Below are 11,552 nucleotides of genomic sequence, written 5' to 3' on the forward strand. Positions count from 1 at the left end.
GGTCAAAGAAACAATGGGAGGAATTCCACTGATTGATGAAAGGAGTGAGAGGCATTTGTCCTTACAAACAAACTGTGGGTTTGCTGATAGGTAAAGATAGATACTGAGAGACAAAAGAAGCAATGGGCAGAATCATAAATTCCATAGGAAAAGAAGAAGGGGGGTATACATAAGAAGGGGGTCTGTATTAAGCTATTCTGGAAGTCTGTACCTCTCAAGTACCTCAGCCAGTGGGGAAAGAGAGAGGGAAATGAGGCCGGGAAATTAGGATAAAAAGGGGTCTGCATCCTCTAACAATTTGAGAGACCCCAGGGGAATGCCCCATGGCCTCTCCCTTTATGCGAATAAAGTAACAGGACTCCTCTGTCTTCTTTTTGGACATAAACCTCTGGTGTTTGTGGATTAATTTTCTTTACAACTTTAAGGTCCTTCCAACCCAAACCATTCCATGCTTTCCCAAGTTGCTACTCTAGGTGCTGTGAAGAGACAAAAAAACCCAAAAACAAAACCAAAAAGAAAACAAACAAACAAAATAGACCTTATCGCTCTATTAGGACAGGACAGAGCCAAAGCCTGGGGCAAGAAATTCCCATTTCGGCCCGTTTCAAGCCTCGCTGTGATTTCCGTGAAGCCGACAACAAATATTTATCCCTTTTTATCCCTATCTTGCTTTTTTCCCGTTTTATTCCTTTCATACCGCTGGTCTCGGGCCGCGCGCACTCACTACTCCCCATCGGCTCAATCGGCGTTCGGCTCATCGACTGCTCTGGGAGCGGCTTTGCCGCTTGCGCTGCGTCTCTGCTGGGCGGGACGGGTTGGCTGCTATCGGGACCGGAGAACGGACAGGAGAGGGGAGGTGAGGGTTTCTGGGATCCGGGATCCAGGATCTAGGATCCAGGCCATCGCAAGGGGGGCTGGCTCGGGGTTCCCTGTCTGGAGTTTCTGTCCCGCCGTTGCAGCCCTCGCCCGCCCGGAGAGGGCAGGAGCGGGGCGGGTGTGCGGCCTACGGGCGAGCAGACATACAGAGAGACAAGCCGGCCCCCGGGCTCGCGGTGCCGCTGCCCGGGGCTGCGAGGTGTCGCCAGCGTTGGCAGCTGCCGCAGCCGGGGGTCGGAGCGCCCCGGCCGCCGCTAATGCCTCCCCTGTGTGCTCTGCCCGCAGGCAGGTTCGCAGGTGCCGCCGAGAATGGACATCAGGCCGAACCACACCATCTACATCAACAACATCAATGACAAGATCAAGAAGGAAGGTACGGGTGGCTGCCGGTTGCCTCTGGAACTGGGAGGTTGTCCAGTGGGGCCTGGTCATGCACTTGCACACGGCACTTGTCTTACAACGGGACTCCCAGGCCTATGAAGTACCGAGCAGGAGGTGGTCATGAGCCGAGCTCCCGGCTAACGCTTTCTTGTAATGAAACAGTAGCTAAAGCAAACAAATGCACCTCCCACTAGATCAGGTTGCTCAGATCTTCCTACAGCCCAGTCTTGAACACTTTCAGGGATGAGGAGTCCACAACCTCTCTGGGCAACCTGTTCCAGGGCCTCACCACCCTGATAGTAAAGAATATTTTCCCAATATCAGATCTAAGCCTCGTCTCAGTTTGAAGCCGTTTCCCCTTGTCCTGTCACTCCAAGCCCTTCTAAATAGTCCCTTTCCATCTTGTATGCTCCCTTCAGGTATTGGAAGGCCACAGTTAGGTCACCCCTAAGCCTTCTCTTTTCCAGGCTGAACAACCCCAAATCTCTCAGCCTTTCCTCATAGGAGAGGTGTTCCATTCCTCTAATCAACTTGGTGGCCTCCTGGACTTGCACCAACAGGACCATGTCCTTCCTGTGCTGGGCACCCCAGATCTGGATGCAGCACTGCAGGTGGGGTCTCACCTGAGTGGGGCCAAGGGGCAGAATCCCATACCTCATCTGCTGCCCACCCTGCTTTGGATGCAGCCAAGAACAGGGTTGGTTTCTGGGCTGTGAGTACACATGTCCAGCTCATGTCAAGCCCTTTCTCCACCAGCACCCCAAGTCCTTCTCCCCAGTGCTGCTCTCCATCTGTCCATCCCCCAGCCTGGACTGATTGATACTGGGGGTTGCCCTGACCCAGGTGTAGCACCTTGCATTTGGTCTTGTTAAATCTCGTAGGACTCCCATGGGTTAATGGTAGGGTATGAAATTATCTGTTAAGATTACAAATTACTTTCTACTTAATACAGGTCTTAAAATAATTTTAGGAAAAGTGTTTTGATAGAAAACCTTTTTTTAAATAAAAAAAAAATAGCACACTATGGTTAGTCAGGAGCAGGTGGTGAAAGTGACAGTGGACTGGTATTATCAAGTTATTATCAACAGCAATGAAGAAGAGGCAGCATTCTTACATTGCTAAAATAGTCCAAATGTAAGGTTTGTGTGTTAGAATGATTGCACAGTACAAATTATTTATTTAGCTTAATTTGGATAGGACTAAGGTTTAATTTGGCATGTATTGAGGTGATTGTAAATAATTAAAGCAAATCCATTGCAGCTGTAAGGTGCAGTAGAATCATACAAAAATCACTTGGCTCCAGAATATTCAAAAATACTTTACGTGAGTGAGAAAGTTGATTAAACAGTTACAACAAAAATTTCCAACTTTAATTAGCCTTTAGGTAGTTACTATTTTGCTGCATTCTTGTTTTACGTCATATCTTTACTGCTGCTTGTTTCAGTTTGGATTTTCCGATCAGCCTGAGATGGCTGTCATACATCATACTTGATTGTGTGAGGGTGTGTGTATATATACATACATGAAAATACATTTTTACATACTCTTATGCAATTGTTACTCCCTCAGAATGGTAGAATGGATGACACTACAACTTCTTCACTACCTGAATCCTCGAGATGTGAAACCAAATGTTGCACACCAGCCTACAAAACCTGGACAAATGCAACAGTTTTGACAAACTCATGTACTCACTGTGTGAGCTAAAGTTCATAAAAAACACTGTTCCCAAAGGACAGCAGACTCGGTAGAAGTGGAAATTTGCATGCAACCTGTTATAATCTCTTTTATCCTTTGGTCTCCAGAGCTGAAGAGGTCCCTGTACGCATTATTCTCACAGTTCGGTCATGTTGTCGACATTGTGGCTTTAAAGACCATGAAGATGAGAGGACAGGCATTTGTTATATTTAAAGAACTTGGATCATCTACCAATGCTTTGAGACAGCTACAAGGCTTTCCATTTTATGGGAAACCAATGGTAAGTTATTTTGTTACCTTTGTAAAGAAGAAAAATACCCTGATGGTATGATACAGTGTTTTGGTACTTGCACCTTGGGAATGAACTGTTCTATGTAGTTGTTACCAAACGATTATACAGTCATGTCACATCCGGATGAGTATCTGCATTTGTGCGAGGTGGAGGGATGCTGAAGAGATTGCAGTTACAACACACACACACTTTGAACTTAACATTTAGATTTCCTAACTGGGGGCTTTTTGTTTTTCTATGCTGGATTAGAGTTTTTAAGATCTTAAATACTTTCATTTTACTCATTATGTCTTCCATTGAACTAGTTAAATTAATTCTGTAATATTATTGAAATTAGATGTTTTCAGTCAATTTATGTAGAGTAACATTAACTACTCTTAGATTTGTAATGAATAGCTAGGATATGATGCTTCCTTTTTGGGGTAACAGTGAGGAGGGTGAGATCTCCACAGTTTACTTTCCAGATTATTTTTTTTTTAAATGATGGCCAGTTCTTCTTGACTGCAGATCACCAAACCAAGTAACTGCATTTCAGTATAACTTCAGTGAAACAAATACAATGCTGGTTGATAGAACATGATTTAGTAATGTACTTCATAACATGCAGAATAGCACAATTGACCTGCTTTGTTCTTGCCTGCTTGGATAATTAGGTATCTCTTAATTCTGCAACTGTTGGTGATGTGTAACAATACATGCAAATGGCCCACAACTTCACCAATGGATGAGTACATTACTACTGGCTCTTAGCTCATGGCTTTGAGCACTGAAGAGAGCAGTTGTGCTGCTGAGCCATAAGCTATTTGCCTTAGCACCTTCAGATTCTCTAATTAAATCCTTAACACAGAATTTTGCAAGCTCAGTCCTACCATTTATCCTTAAGGAGTTTTGTGCTCAGTAGAATTCAATAAGAAATAAAAAGATTAAGGCTTTATAAGCTTTCAAATGTATTTCCCTCTCTGAACATTGACTGCAGTCTGTATACTCTAAGCACTAAACGAAAGCATTAAAAGAAATCTTAAGCTGCTGTGTAGTTTTGTATTGAGGTAGTCTCTGATAGGAAAAACATTAGGATTGTGTGCATAAACAATAATGTTGTGCACCAGTATAGTTATGCCTGCATCTGCTTAACTTTCTGTTTTGGGGGGCCTTTGTCAAAAGACCAGCAGCATTTATGCAATCTTGTTGAGATTAAGATTGCATTTTCTGTTTAAGAAGTTTGAGTTTTGCTGAGCTCACATTTCTGCAGACATCTGAGAAATCACTGACAAATTTTAACTCCCCTTAAAATGGGATTGAAAACTTACAGTTTTAATAGAAGCTAGATCTAATTTTTTCAAATGTCCTCTGTGTATCTCAAATGTATCTCTGTGTACGTGTTACCTTAACAGATGTTAAAAAGATGTTGTTAGATAAATGGAGTTCTGATTTCAATAAGCTAAAATTAGTAATTTACATGTTAGGGTTTTTTTTTAGACCTCTGTAATTGTGTCAGAATTAACTATGAGAATTGGTTACTCTATAACTGTACCTACACTTTATAACAATGTTTTTAATATAAAAAGTTCCTGCAAAAAAAAAGTGTAAATACACAGTTAATGAAAGTGGTGCAAAATGTTCAGTATTATTAACTGCAGAATATACTCCGTTTTTCTTTTTTCTTTTAAAAAGCGTATTCAGTATGCAAAAACAGACTCTGATATAATCTCTAAAATGCGTGGGACTTTTGCTGATAAGGAAAAAAGGAAGGAAAAGAAGAAAGCCAAAACTCTGGAGCAGTCAGCAAACCAACCAAATAAAAAGGTTATCCAGGTATGCTGGCTCTCTGTTTAGAGGGGAAAAAAATTAAAACCAAACCAAAAAACAAACAAACAAAACAAGCCCCCACAAAAGATATTCTAAATAACTGCTTTATTAGGACTTACTGTTGTCTTTTGTTAATTTTCAATTCCCTAAATTGGGGTCTGTCGATTATCTAGAACTCGAGCATTTGCTAGAAGTTGAAGGAGAGGGGGCTGGTTATGTAGTACTTGCTGTTCCTTTTTTCTTCCTCCTTTGCCATTACCAGATGAAAATAAAGATGTAGGGCAAAGGTACAACAAACCAAGGTAGAAACTAGCCTCTTTTTAGAAAAGGAAAAAAAAGGAGAGTGTGGTTACCTTTAGCACTGGCTTCAAGTGTTCAACCAGCTTTTCTCTTCAGTGTTTTAATCCCATGTTACCCAATAACAACAGAAGAATGGTAAATGGGAATAAGATAATTCGTTTCCATTAGATATTAGATGGTCGATGTTAGATTAACAGGAGTTGGTCTGGAATTTATCTCCACTAAGGGTTGGCCCACCTGAACTAACAACATTTAGTAGTTTTTGTACTGAAGTATAGCAGAAGACATCAAGGTACCTGACCAGTTCCCCCCAGTTTATATACTGGACAGGATGTTCTGTACTATGGAATATCCCTTCGGCCAGTTCTGGTCAGCTGTCCTGGCTCCCTTCTGGCTTCTTGTGCACCTGCTCGCTAGTAGAGCGTGGGAAACTGCCAAGTCCTTGATTGAAACAAGCGCTACTTAGCAACAACCAAAACATCAGTTTGTTATCAGTGTTACTCTCATACTAAATTCAAAACACACTGTACTAAGAAGAAAATTAATTCTATCCTAGGTGAAACCAGGGTACGTGTCTAGGCCTTCATTTTCAAAACCTCTTCCTCCCTGTCTATTAAATCAAATCCTGTAATGTGGAGAACTACTTGACTCAGCCACAGATTGATCAGATACTAGTGATGTTATTTCTTTTGATTGCCTGGTTTTGGAGCTAAGCAAAATTCACACACTTTGTTCCCTTTGGGAGGTGTCTCATAGGCAGCAAATGTTCCTTGGATTGTAGCTCAAAAAAACCCTTAATATATGTCTTGAGTTGTAGAGAAACGTAGTGATGTGTGCCTGTCTGTTGCTAATGGAACACCTTTGTAAAACTGTTTTGTACTTATTTGCTAGGGAGCAACACAGAATTCAGCCAATGCCCCAGGGACTACACCACAGAATCAGGTAATGCTTTTTTATTTTTATAAGTAAAAGCATGAATGTTTACTCTCTATGAACAATCATTTGTTGCACATGGAAGCTTGAGGATGTATTTTACAGCTTTGTTTTTGTCCTATGAGAGATTTGTCTAATAGCTACGTCACAGTAAACAAAACAAATGTGTCATACATGAAATCCCTATTTGTGCTTGGTCTTTGCATATTAAGTGTTTTAATTAATTAAGTTTGAGTTAGTTATTTTTAAATTGAATGTTACAATTAACCCATCAGCCCAGGTACAAAAATCCAGTTCCATTATCAGTGTTTTCATTTGTTTAAAGTAGTTTATTAATAGAGTTGCACCCTTCCCAGTTAAAATTTTCCCAGTTAAAAATCACAAACTTGCCCCTTCTCAAACTTCAAACCACCTATACACTATAAGAGTTACCTTTCCTGTGTTTACTGTATACTTTTACAAGTGTTTTGAGATGTGTTGGACTTGCATTGATTCCAAGGCCAAAACCCCACCCAGTCTTAATAGCCAGCTGCTATTTTTAGCTACAGAGCCATTACTCTGCAGGCAAGTTCCATGGCAACCTGAATACCTGAGTTTTAATGAAGGTATTGTATTCCCCTTATCTCAACTACTACCACCCCCCCTGACAACGATGAGCCATTGGTGGACGGAGATGATACATCAAAGGGAAAGCACCAATCGCTTTGGACCGAAGGGGCGGGCTGTGGGCGGAGCAAAAACTATAAAAAGGACGAAGTGGAGAGGTGGGCTCTCTTTTCCTCTCTTGCTCTCACCAGACTAGCTGTGGGAGACATCGGTGCTGGGCATTAAAAGCCTTACCCCTTTTAAGGGGCTTTTAGTAATTTTTTTAAAGTCAGCCCAGCGCTGCAAGTTCTTTTTCTCTATCTGAGGGGTAGTGCTGTCTCAGCCAGAAGATCTCAAATCCCTGCACTCCTGGGGCATACCATCTACTGAGCCATAGGATCCCAAATTTTTATATTTTTCTAATTTCTGTAATTTTTCAATTTTTCTGTTTTCAATAAATTAATCTTTTTAAGAGTTGTCTCATTTCTCACAAAAATGCCTCTTTTACTATATCTGGTTGATAGGAAATGAGAACCTGCAGTTTCTTATTACTTTAGAGAAAACAGCACTATTACCAAATCATACTGGATTCTTAAATTCGGACTGTGTTTAGTATCAATTGAAGGATTCTTAATTTTTTTCTTTGTTAATAAATTCCCTTTAACTTATTTTTTCTAGTAGCAGATAAGGAGAAGGAAGACAACACAGGATGCCAAAATATCTGCCTAAAAGCTTTATTTCAGGAGTTTGGGGGTTCTCTGCTCACTTTTTCTTTTTTCTCACAAGTGTCCTATTTTTCAAAGGATTGTGTGGAGATAGATGTAGGAACAACTCCCTACACTTCATTCAGCTTGTCTGCTCAGTGACCTTCTAAATGATTCATGTTAGAAGTGAAAGTGGTAAAGAGCCAGGATCTGCAGGAGAGCAAGTACCATAGAAGAGTATCTTTGCCTGTCCTGCATCTTTCTTGAGTACTGTCATTGCATACGTAATCAACAGAGGAAAAGGTCTTGCTCCCTGGATTTTCAGACACAATATGTGTATGTCAGTTTGCATCAAAGCACAACACTGAGTGTTTGGGCATTTCTTTGAACTTCAGAAGTTTATTTTCTAATGGCAGTACCTGGAATATTTCCATCAGTAGAAGGAAATTGTTCTGCTGAGGCTTTAACTTACTTGGCACTGCTTTGAGGATGTTTGAACCTGAGGTGTCTGGTTTATTTTTACTTGTATAATGTACTCGATGACTTGAAGATTCCAGTATCAGCAAATGACTACTGAGCCTTGTCTGTGGTGGGTGGCTACAAATTTATATTAGCAGGCAAATCTGTTAAAAGACTAAAGCTCTAAACTATTAATTTTCCTGGTTTTTGCTTTCCTCTTTTTTGCCATTTCTTCTTTGTTTCTGTTTCGTGAGTTCTTTTACTCAGAGTTTGAATTAAAAGGCAGGAGACTGAGAATTCTTGTTTGGACTTAGTTGTTTATTATATCTTATCTATAATACAGCTGCACCAGGTGTGCTTTCAAGTTAACAAGGTGGAAAATGGCCGTGAGTTCTAACTTCCAAGGCTTTTTAAGGTCTAAATTAACCAATTATGAAATAGCAAGTAACTTTGTTTTTATTTATAATTCAATTACTAACTTTTCATGTCCTGCAGTGCGGGACTTTTGACCCAATAGCATAACCCCTAGATGTGTGAAGAAGAAGGAGAAAGGAGAAAGAAAGATCCACACCCAAATTCCTCCATATTGTAACCTATATCCCCTAAACCTAATTTTCTACATCTCTACATATTCCAGCCAGTGATACAAGTTTTAATTACACAGCAACAACCTCAGTGTTATCACACAATTTAGGGAGCTTTTCCCAAGGTTTCGGGTCAAATACAGTGTGCTTCTGAGGATCACTGCTTGTCAGCACTGAAAGGCTGAAATTCTCAGAACCCAGGGTTCCAACACTAAATCTAAAGGGGTTTCTAATTAAGAAATTTGAATTGAGCTCTGTAATAAAACCGTGTGGGTTTTGTGAATTTTGGTTGTCCAGAGATATTCAGTATTTGGGTGGTACTGCAGGTGAACAGGGCTTGGCTTCCCACTGCTTTCCAGAAGGATGTGAGTCTTTCATACATTCTACCACTGCCATACAGGTGTCTTGGACAGCACTGCAGCCACTACTTAGGCACCTGGGTGCGGAGAGTACGGTAGTGTCAGCTCTTGACAAGTTAACTGTGACATCTAAAACAGTATGGTATTGTGATTTTTGTGGAAGTAAGAACCACTCCAAATTAATATATCCATATAAAAGACCCAGGGGGCTCTGTCTGCATATTGATAAAGGTGTGCTGAAGCCCAGATAGAATGTTACGAGCAAAACGAAAGAAATGTGTCTTGGTTCAAATAATCATGCAGGAAGATGCAAAGGAACTGTATGCATCTATGTATAGTCTTCTGAGCTTTGATCTTCTCATGTTGCAGGTGCCTGATAACCCACCAAACTACATCCTTTTCCTTAATAACTTGCCTGAGGAAACAAATGAGATGATGCTGTCCATGTTATTTAATCAGTAAGTTTTGAATAGAAATTATTTCTCCTTTGAATTCTTCCGTAACCTGCATGTGTTTTCTCAGTTGGCAAGCTGACTTTTTAGAAATAATAGTTTCTTCTGAAGGTATTTCAGTTGTTTGTCTTACTGCCAAGGTTACAGATGTCAGTTCTGATGACTTGGTTCAGGAAGTAAATTGGATCTTTTTCATAGCTGGTTTTGATTGTGCAATTTATCTGCTATCAATCTGCACTGGATTTAAGCTGGCGACTGTAATACTAAAGTCTTTAGGACAGCAGGAGCAGTTTTAAAACTAGTTAGATTGCTCCTGTATGTGTACAGGACTGATTAAATTGCTTCCACATGATATTCCTTAATTGAGGCATAGTTCTAAGGATAGAACATGTAAAACCCTTCAGTTTCAATTTTTCGTTAGTAATAACTGTTGCAATAGTAGATGCTTCTGATAAAAAGCTACTGAAGAGAGATGTATTATCAAGCTAATAAGTATGTTTTTACTCTCACTTTATTTTAAAGGTTTCCTGGATTCAAAGAAGTACGCTTAGTGCCAGGGCGCCATGACATTGCATTCGTGGAGTTTGAAAATGAGAATCAAGCAGGGGCTGCTCGAGATGCTCTCCAAGGATTCAAGATCACTCCATCTCATGCCATGAAAATCACTTATGCGAAGAAATAACCATATGCTCCTTTAAAGGAGTTCTGTGGATAGGTGTTGGGTTTTTTTAAACACCAGTAACTCTCATCAGCTAGCATGTTTGCTGTTCTCTGCAGAAAATATAAGACTCGAATAGAATTGCCACAATGACCAGGGCACACGATGTAGGATTTCCACAGATCGCCTGGATAGTAACTTTTTCTGTTGAAATACTAATTTTTATAAAATAAAATATAAATATGCTGTTTTCAAGCCATGTTTTTTCCTCAAGTCTGTCTCATTATTGATTAGGCTTGCAGGGCTTTATTCAGTTTAAGAACTTTTAAGGTTATCCTTATTTCTCAGAAATGAGTGCTAAAAAATAGCTGTCTTTCCAGAGCAAAAAGTATGATCAGGAATGCTAAATGCCAGCCTATTCAGAATAAATACAGCATTCAACCTCATTATCAAGGGGACAGCTGTTTTTCACTTAGGAAATACAGCTTATCATTAGTGGGTTTTTTCCCCAGGTATAGATAGAAATTGATTACAGTTTGGCAGCGGAGTTGTTCAGCTTGGTTTTTTCTTGGTGTCTGGCAGTAGAAGCAAGTCCTGAGAGGAAACATAAAAGTTTCTGGGTTTTAGCCAGGCTTTTTCAAAATACCTGTCCTAATGCTTCTTAGGATTAGGGTTTGTTTTACTTTCTTTTTTCTCATTTGTTAAAAACTGTCTAGGTTTTGTGTGAAATGAAGTACACGGGATGCAGTGAAGTAATCAGATACAGTATTGTGAATTGTAACTGTTCTAAATATTTTGGAATAAGTTACTTTAAAAAGTTGTAGTTTTTAGTATCTGCAACATAACCCACCTTTTTTTGCACAAGAGCTGGAAAATTGAAAGTTCACCTGCTCCCAGAGCAGATTGCAACATGATGCGTCTTTCACAGTCATCTCAATTACTGTCCTATCTCCATTTATGTATTTTTTCATTCTTTTTGGTGATTTTGTGTATGTGTGATTTCACAAGTATTCTAATACTTGCAAATTAAAGTTGTTTCAATGTGCCTGTAAGAGCAAAAATGACAGTCGCTCCATCATGAACCTTTTATTTTTCTTCCTGCGGTCATAATTTCATAGGTAATAATTATGCTGTCATTGCATCCCACTAGTTTGTGTGCACATGACTACCATTGCTCTTCACCTTTTTTCATTTAAAGGGTTTGGACCCGTCTGTGAAGGAAGTTGGACACAACATACGGGAGGTTGGAGGAAGGAGTAATCGGCAGGAAGGCTAGAATGTGGTGAAGTCAGCTGTGATGGGAAGGTGATGCTAGAAGTTGCATGATGCACTTTCTTTGAAAGAGTGGAGGATTTTTGATGACAGCTGACAATTTCTGTGGTTCTGTTTGGGAACTGAAAGCTGGTACAGCAAGCAGCTCTTCAGGCCTCCTCATGAATTGGGAAACACTGGTTGACAGGAGTGC

General features: G+C 40.2%; 1 protein-coding gene across 2 annotated transcripts; it reads left to right on the top strand.

Annotated features, from left to right (window-relative positions):
* Positions 1–753: 753 nt before the first annotated feature.
* SNRPB2 (small nuclear ribonucleoprotein polypeptide B2) lies at positions 754–11,151 on the top strand. Of its 2 annotated transcripts, XM_010403088.3 has the most exons (7): positions 754–856; positions 1,162–1,249; positions 3,063–3,235; positions 4,919–5,059; positions 6,245–6,295; positions 9,347–9,435; positions 9,952–11,151. In XM_010403088.3, exons 2-7 carry the CDS (start codon positions 1,186–1,188, stop codon positions 10,109–10,111), a joined length of 678 nt encoding a protein of 225 aa, XP_010401390.1. In that variant the 5' UTR covers positions 754–856; positions 1,162–1,185; the 3' UTR covers positions 10,112–11,151. The 2 variants fall into 2 exon arrangements, with proteins under 2 accessions (XP_010401390.1, XP_010401391.1); XM_010403089.4 differs by lacking the exon at positions 4,919–5,059.
* The last annotated feature ends 401 nt before the right edge of the window (positions 11,152–11,552 follow it).

This window comes from Corvus cornix, chromosome 3 (genome assembly GCF_000738735.6).
Source record: "Corvus cornix cornix isolate S_Up_H32 chromosome 3, ASM73873v5, whole genome shotgun sequence".
NCBI classification, from domain to species: Eukaryota; Metazoa; Chordata; class Aves; order Passeriformes; family Corvidae; genus Corvus; species Corvus cornix.

What these genes read in the sequence shown, in the direction of transcription:
- SNRPB2 (XM_010403088.3), top strand. Translation starts at nt 1,186, where the DNA reads ATGGACATCAGGCCGAACCACACCATCTACATCAACAACATCAATGAC. An exon ending in CAAATAAAAAGGTTATCCAG is followed by an intron (nt 5,060 to 6,244) that starts GTATGCTGGCTC and finishes CTTATTTGCTAG; the next exon opens with GGAGCAACACAGAATTCAGC. An exon ending in GGACTACACCACAGAATCAG is followed by an intron (nt 6,296 to 9,346) that starts GTAATGCTTTTT and finishes CTCATGTTGCAG; the next exon opens with GTGCCTGATAACCCACCAAA.